The 16,967-nt window shown below is 41.0% G+C and overlaps 1 protein-coding gene and 1 non-coding gene across 3 annotated transcripts in view; one reads left to right on the forward strand and one right to left on the reverse strand.

Moving 5' to 3' along the window:
* Positions 1-2,661: 2,661 nt before the first annotated feature.
* trnav-cac lies at positions 2,662-2,739 on the forward strand. Its single transcript has one exon. It is a non-coding gene; the product is annotated as a tRNA-Val (tRNA).
* Positions 2,740-15,224: 12,485 nt separating this feature from the next.
* Positions 15,225-16,967, reverse strand: part of LOC119950855 (60S ribosomal protein L22) — a 91,959-nt gene continuing 90,216 nt past the window's right edge. For both annotated transcript variants that reach the window (XM_038773714.1, XM_038773713.1), the window contains one exon: positions 15,225-15,430. In XM_038773714.1, coding sequence (XP_038629642.1) covers positions 15,286-15,430 — 145 coding nt within the window. In that variant the 3' untranslated portion in view covers positions 15,225-15,285. The remainder of the gene's footprint in view (positions 15,431-16,967) is intronic.

Genomic DNA, 16,967 nt, shown 5'->3' on the forward strand with positions numbered 1-16,967 from the left:
TACATCTGAAAGAGAAGGGTTAGTATTTTTACATTAAGTCACTTCAAAACACGACTTGATTTTTTTGGTTTTATTTTGCTGTAATTATTCGTTCATTATAATAAATATGTCGCTTTCACAATGGGTGGCACATTACGGTAGGAAACAAAATAGACTGCGCGACTGGGATGCTGTCTATCACTAAGACTGATACTGGGCTGTGTCGGTTGCGTGTGTGTATACTGATGCTTTCATCCATTGTCAGTGCCCTGGGGTTTTGACTGTCACCAGTACTTTTGACCATTCCTGTGTTTGACGGGTAACACCTGTTCCAGGTACATGACATGCAGCTTAAGTGCCAGCCAGCTCTTGGCAGCAGGCCAGGAACTCAAAATATTTCTCATCTAGACACAGGCTTTTCTCAGACTGGACTAACACCCATAGTGTTTCAATCTGCAGTCACCTTTTGAGTATTCCTGTAATTTCAATGGAATGCATCAACAGGTTGCAAATCAGAGGAAATGCAGGTTGAGCAGAGGGAAGAGACCTTTTTGAGAAAACTCAGTATTTTCAACCCAATGTTTAGTTGCAAATCATAATCGCAATGCAGGTCAGAAATTGGCTTTAAAAATGCAAATTGTTGCTTAATTGCCTTCCACAAAAGCTCAATTGAATTGCGGATTGACATACAGGTCAGCATGGTTCCCAGGTTAGCAACTTTGAACCAAAGTGGGCTCACTCTGCACCTTCAGAGGATAAGATGGTCAACAACAAAAAAATAATAAATCCACTGCTGCCTCACGACACCGAGGACCCGGGTTCGATCCCGGGTCACTGTCCGTGTGGCGTTTGCACATTCTCCCTGTGTCGGCGTGGATCTCACCCCCACAACCCAAAAAGATGTGCACCATAGGTGAATTGGCCACGTGAAATTGTCCCTGAAATGGGAAATAAAAGAATTGGGTACTCTAAATTTAGAAAAATAATAACCCAGGATGCTTTGCCAGGCAGTGAACCCTGTGCTGCCAAATTATCAGAATCAATTGAGAACACTGCCACAATATTGTTAACTAGCTTGCTGGCAATGACCAGCGGGCCCTAACATAAATGTTAGGTAATTTCAACAAATTATCAGAGAGGTTGGTCTCGAAACAACTCCAGCATACAGTCGACTATCAATCTCAGCTGATGCCATACTGGCCAACCAAACCTCAATCTGGCCTCTTGCATGTAAAATTATGGCTACTTAGGGTGGCACAGTAGCGCAGTTGTTAGCACTGCTGCCTACGGCGCTGAGGACCCGAGTTTGGTCCCGGCCCCGGGTCATTGTCTGTGTGGAGTTTGCACATTCTCCCAGTGTCTATGTGGGTTTCACCCCCACAACCCAAAGATGTGCAGGTTCGGTGGATTGGCCACGCTAATTTCTCCCTTAATTGGAAAAAATTATTGGGTACTGTAAATTTAAAAAAAATATATGGCCACTTGGGAAAGTTAACAAGATACTTCCGGAACCATTATTCAACTTTTGGAGTCAGATGAAAATGAAGTGGGAGGATATTTAAAGCCTCAGAGAGAATGTGATTGGAAACTCATCTATTTCTGTAGCATCAGCTTGAACTGCTTGTTATTTGAACTTGGTTTTGTTGGCTGACGGATTTATTTCAATAGTTATGTGTGAATGTCCTTGTTGTGGCTCACTGCAGAGATAGCATATGGTCCCCTTTCACACAATGCACAGTCTGCAAAATCCCCATAAGATTCAAATCCTGCAAGGCCGGAGGACATCCATAGTTACCAGGGGTTTCACTCAAGGACTTTCCTACAATCCCAGGAATTTCTCCACGTAGTTGGAATTTCTACAAAATTGTTAATGTGGAGCAAAGACTTTGTGTCGAGTTAGAATACAAATTTAGGACACTTTCTAGCAGTCCACAAATCCAAACAGAGAAAGCACAATGCACTGAAGCAAGAGGGAGCAAATGTTGAGTAATGGTACCAACGCCAAACTTTTATTCCACCCCTTCTTTACCTCCAATTTTATTTCCTCTCCTTAAGATGTCAAGTCCTACTGGAGTATATTCCTATAAGCACTATAAGCAGGAGAACTTCTATATCCATCACCAAGAATGGTTTAGTAACACTACTAAAGACTGAGCTGGAAAAGTCTAGACTGGACCTGTGGCAAGTGGTGAGGGAATCAACAATACTTGACCTAAGGTAATTGGCAAAAGGCAGAATGGCAACACATGGAAAAATATTCCTAAACGCAGCATGTGGTTAGGATTAGACTGCACTGCCTGAGCGTGTGGTGTAGCAGTGTCATTATCCGAAAAGGATAACATTGCAGGACCACAGGGAAAAAGGGAGTGGGCACAGGTGAACTGTTCCTTCAGACGTCTAGCAGACACATTCGGCCAAAGGTGACCTCACTCTCACCAACTACCTGTCACACATACTACTGTCTGACAGAATTTGCAGGAGTGACCACGGCACAGTTCTTGTGGGGAAGTCTTGCCTTTGCAACAAGGACACTATCAATTACGATGTAAGGCACGACTGTCATGCTAATGGGATGGATTCAGAACAAATCCAACAACTTAAAACTGGGCATCCAGGAGGATTTTGGGCCATCAGCAACGGCAGAATTGCATTCAACCACAACATGCGGTCAACACAACGGCAGTTTCTGTAGTGTAGTGTAGTGGCTATCACGTTCGCCTCACACGCGAAAGGTCCCCGGTTCAAAACCGGGCAGAAACATTATAAGGGGCTGGTTTAGCTCACTTGGCTAAATCGCTGGCTTTTAAAGCAGACCAAGCAGGCCAGCAGCATGGTTCGATTCCCGTACCAGCCTCCCCGGACAGGCGCCAGAATGTGGCGACTAGGGGCTTTTCACAGTAACTTCATTGAAGCCTACTCGTGACAATAAGCAATTTTCATTTTTTTTTTCATGTAAACATCATGGCCTGGCGTATCCTTAACACTACCATCAAGCCAGAGGACCACCCAGTGAAGAATGGACAGCATGCCAGGCATATCTAAAAATGGGGTGCCAACCTGGTGAAGCTACAACAGTGCTACATGCATGTGACACGGCAGTAGCAGCATGCAATAGAGAAATATGTGATACCACAATGAACAAACTAAATCACAGCTCTGCAGTCCTGACACATCCAGTCATGAATGGTGCAGGACACAACACCAAAAACATCCCCATTCTCAATTCTGGGTGTGCCCAGCACATCAGTACAAAGGACAAAGCTGAAGCACTTGCAACCATCTTCAGCCAGAAGTGCCAAGGGGATGATCCATTTCAACCTACTCCTGGGATGCCCAACATCATGGGTACCAGTCTTCAACAATTAAAGTGAATTGATATATCAATAAATGGTTGAATCGGGGCGACACGGTGGCACAGTGGTTATCATTGCTGCCTACGGCGCTGAGGACCCGGGTTCGAATCCCGGCCCTGGGTCACTGTCCGTGTGGAGTTTGCACATTCTCCCCGTGTCTGCATGGGTTTCACCCCCACAACCCAAAGATGTGCAGGTTAGGTGGATTGGCCACATTAAATTGCCCCTTAATTGGAAAAAATTAATTAGGTACTCTAAATTTATAAAAAAAAATAAAAAAAAATAAATAAATGGTTGAATCAGCAAAGATTATTGACCCTGACAACATCCGAGATGAAGACTTGATCTCGAACTAGCCATGGGCTCGCCAATCTGTTCCAGAACAGATACGATACTGGCATTCACACAATATGCAAAATCGACCAGTTATATCTTGCCCACGAAAAGGACAAAGCCCCTCTGTCCATTTACTATTTCATCGGTCTATTCTCAGTCATCTGCAAATGATGGAAGGTGGCTTCAACAATACTATCAGGCAACACTTACTCAGCTATAACCTGCTCACCAATGCTGTTGGGTTCCACTGAGACCACTCAGCTCCAGACCTCATTACAGTCTTGGTTCAAACATGGTCAGAAGAGTTGAATTTAACTGTGTGGCATCAAGGAGCCTGAACAAAACTGAAGTATGGGAATCAGGAGGAAAACTCTCCACTGGTTTTAGTCAAATCTAGCACAAAGCAAAATGGTTGTGGTTATTCAAACCACTTACCCTCAATCCAGGTCAGGATTGTGTAGGAGCACTTCAAGGCCGACCTAGGTCAACCCATTTTTAGCTTCTTCATTTATGACCTCTGCTCCAATATAAGGTCAGAAATGGGGAGGCTTGCCAATGATTGCAGTAAGAAGTCTTACAACACCAGGTTACAGTCCAACAGGTTTGTTTCAAACACGAGCTTTCGGAGCGCTGCTCCTTCCTCAGGTGAATTCACCTAAGGAGCAGTGCTCCGAAAGCTCATGTTTGAAACAAACCTGTTGGACTTTAACCTGGTGTTGTAAGACTTACTGTGCTCACCCCAGTCCAACGCCGGCATTTCCACATAATGATTGCAGTGTTCATTAGCACTCGCAACTCCTCAGATACTGAAGTACTCCATGCCCACTACAGCACATTGGGTAGCACTGTTGTTTCACAGCTCCAGGATCCCAGAATTGATTCCTGGCTTGGATCACTGTGCGGAGTTTGCACCTTCTCCTCGTGTCTGCGTTGGGTTTCCTCCAGGTGCTCTGGTTTCCTCCCTCAAGTCCTGAAAGACGAGCTGTTAGGTAAGTTGGACATTCTGAATTCTCCGTGTACCCGAACAGGCGCCGAAACGTGGCGACTAGGGCCTTTTCACAGTAACTTCATTGCTTACTTGTGACAATAAAGATTATTAAAAAAAGATTTGAACTCAGGTTTCAGCTGGTAAGTGGCAAGTAAAATTCCTGCCACACAAGTGCCAGACAATGGACCACCTCCAACGTGAAAATCAAACATCTTCATCAAGAGAATCTAACCATCTCCACTTGGCATTCAACAGCATTAGCATCATCGAATCACCCACCAACATCCTGAGAGTTATCATTCACCAGAAACTTAACTGGACTAGCCATATAAATGCTGCAGCTACAAGTGCAGGTCAGAGGCTGAGTATTCGGTTACAAGTAACTCACCTCCTGACTCCCCAAAACCTGACCACCATCTACAAGACAAAGCCGGGTGTGTGATCGGATACTCCCCACTTGTTTGGATGAGTGCTCCTTGACAAGAAGCTTGGCACCATCCAGGCCAAACAGCCACTTGATTGGTAACCCTTCTACCACCTTAAAAATTAACACCCTCCACCACCAGCCCAAATTCACAGCACTGTGTATGATCTACAAGTTGCACTGCAGCAACTTGCTATGGCTCCTTTGGCAGCACTTTTCAAACCTGGAACCTCTACCAGCTGGAACTAAAGCAACAAGATGCGTGGGAGTACCATCACCCCTGCAAGTCTCCCCCCCCCCCCCCATGTCACACACCATCCTGACTGGAACTAAATTGTAATGGCATCGCTGTCATTGGAACTCCCTTCCATACAGCATTGGAGGTGTACCTACACCATGTGGACTGCAGCAGCTCAATGTGGCAGCTCACAACCACCTGCTGAGGACAATTAGGAATGGGCATAAATGCTGTCCTTGCCAGTGACACTTAAATCGACAACAAATAGAAAAGGTGCCAACTGTCCCGTCAAAAGGGTCAAACCACACGCCATTATTGGGGCTGACAAGAGATCCTCACTAGCTACATCAGCTGAATCTTTGTGGAGCCATAGTGCCCAGTAATTTCCGAAACAGCTAAAGGAACCTGCTGTGATTAGAGTGCAAAAACGGAGTATCAAATGGAAAATTGAACAGGGCATTGAAAACATACAAGAGTATCTGGAATTGAAAGCTAAGAGAACCAATTGCCACCGAGAAAGTCATAAAACTTCAAATGTTCACATCTGGAGATAATGGGGTCATAATAGCAGGGATTGAAGCTGGAAAATAAGCAGCAATTGTCAATAGAGGCAGTCAATTAACGCTATCTGCACTAACTAAATCTGCGAACTGACAAGGAAATACCCAGATCCATCTAAAGTGTTTCAAGCAGAAACAGAGGTTGTAAATGGAACTTTTGATCCTGGCTCTGGGCCACTGTCCGTGTGGAGTTTGCACATTCTCCCCATGTTTGCGTGAGTTTTGCCCCCACAACCCAAAGATGTGCAGGTTCGGTGGATTGGCCCTGCTAAATTGCCCCTTAATTGGGAAAAAGTGAATTGGGTACGCTAAATTTATTTTTTTTTAAAGTGAATGCGAATTAATAAAAAGATTCAAATAACATCTTTTTAAAGAGTAAGTCATCAAAAAAATCCAGAGTGAGAAGTGTCCAGAATTCTCTATGCAGCAAGCTAGTCGAAGGTAAAATTGGCACGAATACTCAAAATACAGCTGGGTGCTATTTTGAGAGTTACTCAAGAGGGATGCAGATGAGATCTACCACGCGGAATTAGTGAAGTCTAGTGAACACTAAAACGAAGTACAAATTTGAATTAAACTGCTTGGATGCAAACAAGAATCTTTATTGCCTCTATTTAATTACAATTAGGAGAAACAAATCTATTCTCAATAAAGTCCGGCTGGCAAAAACACTTAAAAGAGCAGTAACGTGTACACAATTTAACTTTCAAAATAATACAGAAATGGTTTCTTGCTTACGGCAAAACAGCTTGCATTCATTTCAAGAGTTAGAGTGGAAAAATGAAAATATGAAAAATAGAGATAGCGAATAGTTTGATCAAAGTATAGAATGATCCCGGAATAAAGATGGCCGTACGAACCATCATGATTATACGAAATCTGATCTGTCTTGAGCCATCTATCTACACCTCTATGTCATCCCAACTGGTTTGGGTTAGAATCAAATGTATTTGATTTGACGGTTAGCCGTCAATCCTTAATGTGCAACATAAGTTCTGAATGTTTCATGTTTGAATATTTGTGTATGTTATGGAATGCGCTTCTGTGCTATTATCAAGATTAGTTTCTACTGGTTTTCTGCTGACTTTGCTTTATCCACATTATGAACAATAGTGCCTTCATGTTGCTATGGTGCCTGCTTCATCCTTTGATCTGATTACTGGTACAGCTCATTTCTTAATGTCAAACTGTCTTTGTAAATATGTTTATTAGAACAATAGCTTTTTCATCTTTGCTTCGTAAAAATGTTGTTTTAATCTCCAATTAGTTTATGCATATGTCCGGCTTTTTGTGCCTCTGTTGAAGCTGTGTGTTTTATCATGACCTGAGATTATGAGTGCTGAAATCTTCAATTTAAAATGGGTATTAAAACTGCGGCTTAATATTTACACTAAATAGCCTCCTTTTACCTATCAGATCCATCAGGAAATAGTCGATTCCTATCCGTCCGCACTTTTGATAAATCGAAAGATCAAGTGAGATATATCACAATACGATAAACAATATAATAAATGCGATAGGATAGGTAGTAAAAGGGCAAAGACAAACTCATTCATATTGTCATTGCAGTTTTAAACAATAGAGTGGGCAAGCATTGCATTACAAGCATTTCAGTAAAACTTATTATAATTCTTAAAAAATCATTATAAAATAACAATTAATCAAATTTGATTCTACTGATTCAGTATTAATCCATTAGCAATATGTTAATAATAGTCAAATAATTGATCAGTAACATTTCAACAATAATATTGCATTTCTATTTCATCTAATGGTGGTGTGGTGCAGTGGGATTAGTGTGAATCATTCTGACTGTTGGGCCCTTGCATTTAGTGAATAGTTGTTTAATGCACACGATACACAGGTATGTTATGTAAATGATGAATCCTGCTAAACGGGAGAAAAAGATTATTCTTACTGTGGACATTCCAGTGTGCCCCAACCACCCGCAAAATTTCTCCCAGAGAGAGATATCCGGGGGTGGATCAGGTTTCTTGATTTCCTTTTGGATATGTGATGCCAGATCTTTAACCTCCTGTGAGTTATCTGGAATGAAAGTGCAACACTCCGCACGAATCAGGGTGCAGGTGCCACCTTTTTCGGCTAGCACATAGTCAAGTACCATTCGATTTTGTAATGCCATGGTTCGATTTCTTTCATTTCGTCAGAGATTTTATCTAGGGCAGTGGCGGTGTAATCGGCTACATTTTGTATGACGGTTGTTATTTTATTCAATTCATTAGCCACCCTTACTTCCCAATAGAAAGGAATAACTCTAGCATAAATTGCATCTCGTAATGTTAAGGCACGTTTATTTATTTGAGTGGCTGGATTTGAAACATAAGAGAGATGAGGAAGATGACGGATGGCAGGTACTATGTACCCTAAATAGCAAGATCCTGACCAGTATTTTGGGAGCCAGGAATATGATTTGTCATTACAAATAAAATAAGTTCCATTATAAGCAGAGTATAAGTAAATATTATTATTTAAATGATATAATATTAAAACATGCTGCTGTGCAGAGACCTGGGTGTGCTAGTGCATGAGTCGCAAAAAGTTGCTTTACAGGTGCAACAGGTGATTAAGAAGGCAAATGGAATTTTGTCCTTCATTGCTAGAGGGATGGAGTTTAAGACTTAAGGTTATGCTGCAATTGTATAAGGTGTTAGTGAGGACACACCTGGAATATTGTGTTCAGTTTTGGTCTCCTTACCTGAGAAAGGACGTACTGGCGCTGGAGGGTGTGCAGAGGAGATTCACTAGGTTAATCCCAGAGCTGAAGGGGTTGGATTACGAGGAGAGGTTGAGTAGACTGGGACTGTACTCGTTGGAATTTAGAAGGATGAGGGGGGATCTTATAGAAACATATAAAATTATGAAGGGAATAGATAGGATAGATTCGGGCAGGTTGTTTCCACTGGCGGGTGAAAGCAGAACTAGGGGGCATAGCCTCAAAATAAGGGGAAGTAGATTTAGGACTGAGTTTAGGAGGAACTTCTTCACCCAAAGGGTTGTGAATCTATGGAATTCCTTGCCCAGTGAAGCAGTTGAGGCTCCTTCATTAAATGTTTTTAAGACAAAGGTGGATAGTTTTTTGAAGAATAAAGGGATTAAGGGTTATGGTGTTCGGGCCGGAAAGTGGAGCTGAGTCCACAAAAGATCAGCCATGATCTCATTGAATGGCGGGGCAGGCTCGAGGGGCCAGATGGCCTACTCCTAGTTCTTATGTTCTTAAATATCTTCCAAGTACCAATGATCTGAGAATGTTTTATTATTTGTGATGTTCTGTATGTCTGTTAATGTTGAGGACCGTTCAGTTCTTTGTAATAAATTTTGGGTACATTTATAAGCTGTGTTAACATCCAAATAATTAGTACAAATACTGTTGCCCATTTTCATCCCTTTAGAGTGATTACTAATGAGGCATATTGATCCTTTTTGTTTAATATTAGTTGGGAGGCTAATATATTGAGGATTCTTGTTAGGATTATATTTAAATTGGTGCCATCCTGAAAAGGTGTTTAGTGGTTAGCCTGCAGATTTCCATAAGTTAATAAATCTCCTTAAATAAATCTTGTACCTTGCTTTTTCACATGAATATGCTCCAGAAGGGAGCACTACAGAGCAAGGGGCACTCTGATAGATGTACCATTCTGCTGTTTCTGAAGCATTAAAGTGGATAGTTAAGAAGGGAATACCTTCTCCTGAGTTAGTAGGGATTGCAATGCATACCCAACAATTAGCATATATCTTAGATCTGTAAAGGAATGTGTTCTCTTTCAGTTCTGGTACAACATTTACAAAGCCAATCAAATAACTGAAAATGAATATTACGGTAAACAATTTTACAGATCTTAATACTTATACGCGCGCTTCACATGTGATGCGTGGATCCAACTTTTCTTTCTTTAGTATTGCTCAAAGCATTGATATACTGATTAAAAATTGATATCATGATTACATAATTCAGTAATAAACAATAATAATAATTTCATGTTGACAAATAAAATGATAATACGGTAAAATAACTGAAGTTGAGTATATGATTTAGTAATAAATGGTAAAACGAATATCAAAATTGATTATGTAATTTAGTAATAAATTATAATAATTCACTAATGAATAATAATGAAGTAAATAATAGTTCAACAGAAACTTTCTATTTTGATGTTATTGGCTAGTGGTGCATATTAATTAATATGAACCATGTGGATTGGTGGGGCACTATGGGTAGGCATGCCAAAGTAGCCAAAGTATCTGATCAGCAACATTATGATAATGAGAAGTCCAAATATGCAAAATAGGAAAAGGTCCCTGAATGATGTTAATTCCTGTGCCACCCAACCAACTGGAAAACCAACCCCAAAGAGTGTAATCAAAGGGTTGGTCAAGTTTTTAAAAAAAACTTTGTATTGGATGCGAATTGCCAAGTCTTTGACATCTTCTGGATTATATACAAAAGCCCGTTGAAAGGGTTAATTTTCCTGCAGAGTCAAAAAAGAGGTATAGTGAGTGGATAACTTAGAATGATGCCATTTGCATCTCTAAATGTTTTTATATATGTCACTCAAATGGACTGGGAGTATGGGCAGCAAGGTGGCACAGTGGTTAGCATTGCTGCCTACGGCGCTGAGGATCTGGGTGCGAATCCCGGCCCTGGGTCACTGTCTGTGAGGAGTTTGCACATTCTCCCCGTGTCTGCGTGGGTTTCGCCCAAAGATGTGCAGGGTAGGTGGATTGGCCACGTTAAATTGCCCCGTAATGGGAAAAAATTATTGGGTACTCTAAATTTAGAAGACAAAAAAAATGGACTGGGAGTAAAAGTTGGATTGATGCCAAATTCCCGTTATCAATTGTCTTAGAGCGATGTGTTCTCGCCATGGATTTGCTTTTAGTCAGAGTTACTTTTCTTAAAAACAGCTTCCACATTGTGTGAAGTTTTAATTTCCAAGCTAAATTTAAACATTCATTTTAAAATATTAAACACAATAACTTATTGAATATATGACTGAACCAATCTTGCGCTGAATTAACTTGGTTTTCTGTAGGTAAATTCGACAACTCTGTTAAAGAAAGCACAGCTAACAAGATTTGTTAATTTCTTAAAATTAATAAAGCAACATTCAAAATAATGTCAGTTTTCTCAAGTTAACAGTTCTTGGCAACTTTTAGGCGAAACGTGACTCAGGGCGTATCCCTGTAGCCAGGAGGCGGGCCGTCATCGTAGACGACCAGTTTGTAATCATGAAATCTGAAACTCGCAAAATGGCCGTCTTCATCACGTGAAAGGAATTTCATATCTCTTCTGGAATTCTTTTTCGAAGTGAGTACAGGGGTTGGATTTGTCGTTAACAGAGGAGGAGGAGCAACAATTGACGTGCTGTTTTTAGCAGTTGTGGTTTCGGACTGGGACTGAGGTCTGGGTAGGATCAAGTTTAAAGCTGCAGACAGTTCTGGTTTTAAACCAGTGACAAAATGGTTTTTTTCTGATGGATCTTTTAAATGGTTTAAAACCGAGGCTGTTGTCTTTATCACTTCAATTCCAAGCTGTTTGGTGCTTAATGGGTTAAGTTGTATTACACTTTGTTTGCCACTAGGCTCGTTGCTCAACCGAACAGACTTTTCTTGTTTAAAAATCTCAGTCCATTAAAGCTGCCATGAGAGGCTTTTGGATCGGGGCAAGCAGCATGTCGTGATCGGTCTCAGAGTAAGATAACGTTTGTTCTTGGGTAAAAGTGCCCTTGAACCCAGAACGAACAGATAGTTCATTTGGCCAGACTTCCCCCCATGGAACTTCAATCAGTGTATTCATTGTTTTTTTAAAATAAATTTAGAGTGCCCAATTCATTTTTTTTTCCAATTAAGGGGCAATTTAGTGTGGCCAATCTACCTACCCTGCACATCTTTGGGTTGTGGGGGCGAAACCCACGCAAACACAGGGAGAATGTGCAAACTCCTCACGGACAGTGACCCAGAGCCGGGATCGAACCTGGGACCTTGGCGCCATGAGGCAGCAGGGCTAACCCACTGCGCCACCTTGCTGCCCAGTGTATTCATTGTTTTCATGTCAGTAGCAGCTTGCAATAATGCAGGATCTGATCTAGTTACCGCTGGTACATCTTGGGCCTTAGTTAAAATCATTTCAACTCTTCCTGTTGGTGGCGCTGTTAATTTGTCTGTCAGTAATTTGTTATGACATTTCATGGTGTCCATGTCACTTTCCAAAATACATTTTTCCTCAAGTAGCTTTTGACTTTTAAGACCATAATTTTCTGATATTAACTGTTGAAGTTTGGATCCTGAGTCAGTATTTTTCTTTTGGAGTTCATCAATTTGTAATAGTAATAGCCGAGTTCTGCATTTTGAGTCTGCCAATAGTGTTTCAGTTTGATCAGATTTCTCGAGCTTAAATTTTCCAGCTTGCAATTGGTCAATGACTGCCACTGGTTTTTCTTTGGCAGTTTTAAGTTCGCAATTGTGCTTTATGTTTGTGAGTGTCTCTTGCTGCTTATGGAGCTGTGCCATTACTGCAAAAGACCATTTCATAGGTTTCTTTTTGGTCAATCGTGTGGTTTTTTTCCAAAACTTTTTTGATGTTGTATTAAATTTTTGTGGATACTTTAGACAGTCCAAATTGTCTATAAATCAAAGATCTAAGATCACCCAATATATCAACAGAGACATCCGGTACAGCGCGACCTCCCTTGGACGTTGTGGGAAGTAGTTCTCTACCATTTGATGGTTCTGAATCTATTTTAGGAGTCATGTCCGCCATAAACTCAGCCTTACACCCAATTTTTCAATCGTCAACTATGTTTTTGTGCAATGTTTGTATACTACCGCGACTATTCACTATTCAGTCCCGTTTTATTTTAGTTTCTACGACCGGCACCCGATTGAATAAATCAGTCTGAAAAAGGTCCTAAGGGGTTGGAGCACTGCTTGATGCGGCTTTAAGACTTTTAATGGGTGAAAAAGATGTTTCTTACCCCAGTCTAGGCGCTTTTTCGGATAGATGTCTTTGGGTTTTCTGTCCTTCTGGTCTTTCTTCGGTCTTCCGATTTCCTGCAACTCTGCACTCCTCCCCTTTTGCCAAACTACGCCAAATTGATGAGATCTACCATGCGGAATTAGTGAAGTCTTGCTACACTAAAACTCAGTAGAAATTTGAGTTAAACTTCTCGGATGCAAACAAGAATCTTTATTGCCTCTATTTGATTACAATTAGGAGAAACTTAAATCTATACTCAATAAAGTCCGGCTAGCAAAAGGACTTAAAGAGAAGTAACTTGTACACAATTTAACTTTCAAATTAAAACAGAAATGGCTTCTTGCTTACGGCAAAACAGCTTGCATTTACTTCAAGAGTTAGAGTGGAAAAGTGAAAATATGAAAAATAGAGATAGCGAATAGTTTGATCAAAGTATAGGATGATTTTGGAATAAAGATGGCCGTACGGACCATCATGTTTATAGGGAATCTTATCTGTCTTGAGCCATCTATCTACACCTCTATGTTGTCCCAATTGGTTTGGGTTAGAACCAAATATATTTTATTCAACAGTTAGCCGTCAATCCTTAATGTGCAACGTAAGTTCTGAATGTTTCATGTTTGAATATTTGTGTATATTATGGAATGCGATTCTGTGCTATTATCAAGACTAGTTTCTACTAGTTTTCTGCTGACATCGCTTTATCCACATTATGAACAATAGTGCCTTCATGTTGCTATGGTGCCTGCTTCGTCCTTGATCAGATTACTGGTACAGCTCATTTCTTAATGTCAAACTGTCTTTGAAAATATGTTTATTGGAACAATAGCTTTTTCATCTTTGCTTAGTAAAAATGTTGTTTTCATCTCCAATTAGTTTATGCATATGTCCGGCTTTCTGTGCCTCTGTTGAAGCTGTGTTTTATCATGACCTGAGATTATGAGTGCTGAAATCCTCAATTTAAAATGGGTATTAAAACTGGGGCTTAATATTTACACTAAATAGCCTCCTTTTACCTATCAGATCTATCAGGAAATAGTCGATTCCTATCAGATGCGTTCTCTCCCTTTCCCTTTGATTTATTGCTATTTCGCACCCTATTTCTTATGAGGTCACTTGAAAGGCATTATTAGACACAAGCGACAGAAAGGACAAGATTCAGGACCAACCAAGGATGGGTACTTCCACATGAATGCAAATTGTTACCTGCTGTTTTCATGCTGCTAGTTAGGGAGTGCACAGAATGCTCAATCAGTAACAATTTTTTTTTTTAAATGTAGATTACCCGATAATTTTTTCCAATTAAGGGTCAATTTAGCGTGGCCAATCCACCTACTGTGCACATTTTTGGGTTGTGGGGGCGAAACCCACGCAGACACGGGGAGAATGGGCAAATTCCACACGACAGTGACCCAGAGCCGGGATCGAACCTGGGTCCTCAGCAATCAGTAACCATGTTGATTGGGGAAACACTACATGGATCGAGGAGATTTAGCAAATTAATAAAAGCAATATAAAATAAATTAATTACCCAGATGGATCTTATAAATGTTTGCCTGAAAAACGGCAGAGGAGGATCTCTCTCAAGATTTGAAGATACCTTTGTTTCATCACTAAGGCCTGTATTTCAGTCTCAGTCTGTATTCAGATAGATTGTCAGCTGAGTCAACAGTAGTGGCGATTAATCTCAGAATACTTGGACTAGAGGTAAATGATGGAATTAGCGAGGATTCTTTCTCCTGATTGTTAACCAGTGACTCCTGCAAGTGGACATCAGGTTCAGACTCAAACCGTCAAATAGCCCAGCAAAACTTATCATCTATAATGCAATCTTAATTTACATTTATACATGCACAATTAACATAATAAAACATTCCGTGCCATTCACAGGACTGTAATTTGACACAGAGACAAATAGAGGTATTAGGACAGACAACCAAATGCTTGGTCAATGATATAGGTTTTATGGAGTGTCACAAGGGAAGTTTGGAAGGGAATTCTGGAGCTAAGGACCTAGATGGCTGAAGGTAGAGCCTACAAAGGCAGGGGTGAAGAAAACCAGGGGAGCACAAGAGACCAGGTTGGAGGAACGCAGAGACCTGGAGGATAATAGTTCCAGGCCAAGTAAGGAGATGAAAACACCAGGTTTCTAATCTATTCAAAAATGAAGAACTGTCAGATCATCAAGTTACCAAAACTAAACTGTGAGATTGCACAACTCTGTGCCTATAGGAACAATGGGTAAAGGCAAATGGACAGAAGCATAACATTCACAAGAAATTATTCATGTTAATGCAAAACTGAACAGATTATTCCAAGATCCTTTGTATGAATAAAAACAGAATCCAGAGCTGTGTTTTTCCTTTTTTTTCCAACTTTATTGAAGATAATTTGTACAAAAGTTCAGACCAGCCTAGTCTTCATCTTCCTCCTCCTCTTCATCCTGATTGATCTGGAAGTACCGGAGCTCATAGCTCTCTTTGCTATTTGCAACTACGCGAAGCCAGTCACGCAGGTTGTTTTTCTTGAGGTACTTCTTAGTGAGGTATTTTAGGTACCTGCAAAAAAAGGGACAATCAATTTACCACAAAGCATCAGGTTAGCTGAGAGACTAACTCTCCAGACACTTATTCCTTTTTAATACAAGTTTAGAGTACCCAATTATTTTTTTTTCCAATTAAGGAGCAATTTAGAGTGGCCAATCCACCTAACCTGCGCGGGGAGAATGTGCAAACTCCACATAGACAGTGACCCAGGATTGAACCTGGGACCTCAGCACCGTAGGCAGCAGTGCTAACCACTGCGCCAGCGGGCCGCCCCGACACTTACTCCTAATCACCACTCCCCTGATCTTAAAACATTGGAACACATCTCCATTAGACCAAAAGGTTTCAAATCTTAATTTGGAACAAACTGGACACTACTTCCTTTTCAATGTTCATTTGTCCCACATTGACCCCATAATCCTTCAGGCCGTTCAATAATAAGGGGCTACTTGAAACTAACATGCACAATCAGCAAGCTGTGCATGAAATTCAAGGAGCCATTATATTTATCATTAAGATTTATCAAGCACTTCCCCTCTTGTGTTATCAGGCTCAGGTTCTTCAGATATTTGCATTGGGGACACAGATCAGAGGCTAGAGTTCATCTTTACCAATTTTACTCAAACAACTCCTTAGAATCACAGACGTACCATGTAAAACCGCTCACCACCAGGGAAGGGATGCCCCTGACTGAAATCAAATACTTGTTCCAACTCCTAAATGCTCACATTCCCCCTTTCTCTGTATACACAGCCTCAGCAAACCCAATGCACCTTTTCCCAAGATCCAGGCAGTGCGGGCAATGCAACAGTACATTTATATCCCAAACTCCAGAAAACTGTGGAATGTCTCCAAGATGGTCTGTTGCACTATTGAAACTATCCTCCATATCAGCAGGTATCCATAAAATCAATCAACAACCAGCAGGTATTAAAATATTTACAGCACAAACAGGCTATTCAACCCAAAAAAGGTTAACGTTGGTGTTTTTTGGTTCCACACGAGCCTCCTCCTCTCTTCATTTTACCCTATCAGCATATCTTTCTACTCCTTGCACCCTCATATACTTAACTAGCATTCCCCTTAAATACACCTACGCAATTCGCCTCATCTGTTCCTTGTGATAGTAAGTTTCACATTCTAAACACTCTCAGGAGATGCTTCTCTACAATTCCCTACTGGGGACAGCACGGTGGCGCAGTGGATAGCACTGCTGCCTCACGATGCCGAGGTCCCAGGTTCGATCCCGGCTCTGGGTCACTGTCCGTGTGGAGTTTGCACATTCTCCCCATGTTTGTGTGGGTTTCGGCCCCACAACTCAAAGATATGCATGGTAGGAGGATTGGCCCTTAATCGGAAAAAAATGAATTGGGTACCCTAAATTTATTTTTAAAAAAGAATTCCCTGCTGAATCGGTCAGTTAATCTCACCCACAAGTGAAAACATCTTCTCTACACCTACCCCATCAAAGCCTTTCATAATCCTGAAGGCATGTGTCAGGTTACCCTTCAGGCTTCTCTTTTCCAGAGCAAAGAGCCCCAGCCTTATC

The sequence above is a fragment of the Scyliorhinus canicula genome, chromosome 16 (assembly GCF_902713615.1).
Source record: "Scyliorhinus canicula chromosome 16, sScyCan1.1, whole genome shotgun sequence".
NCBI lineage: Eukaryota > Metazoa > Chordata > Chondrichthyes > Carcharhiniformes > Scyliorhinidae > Scyliorhinus > Scyliorhinus canicula.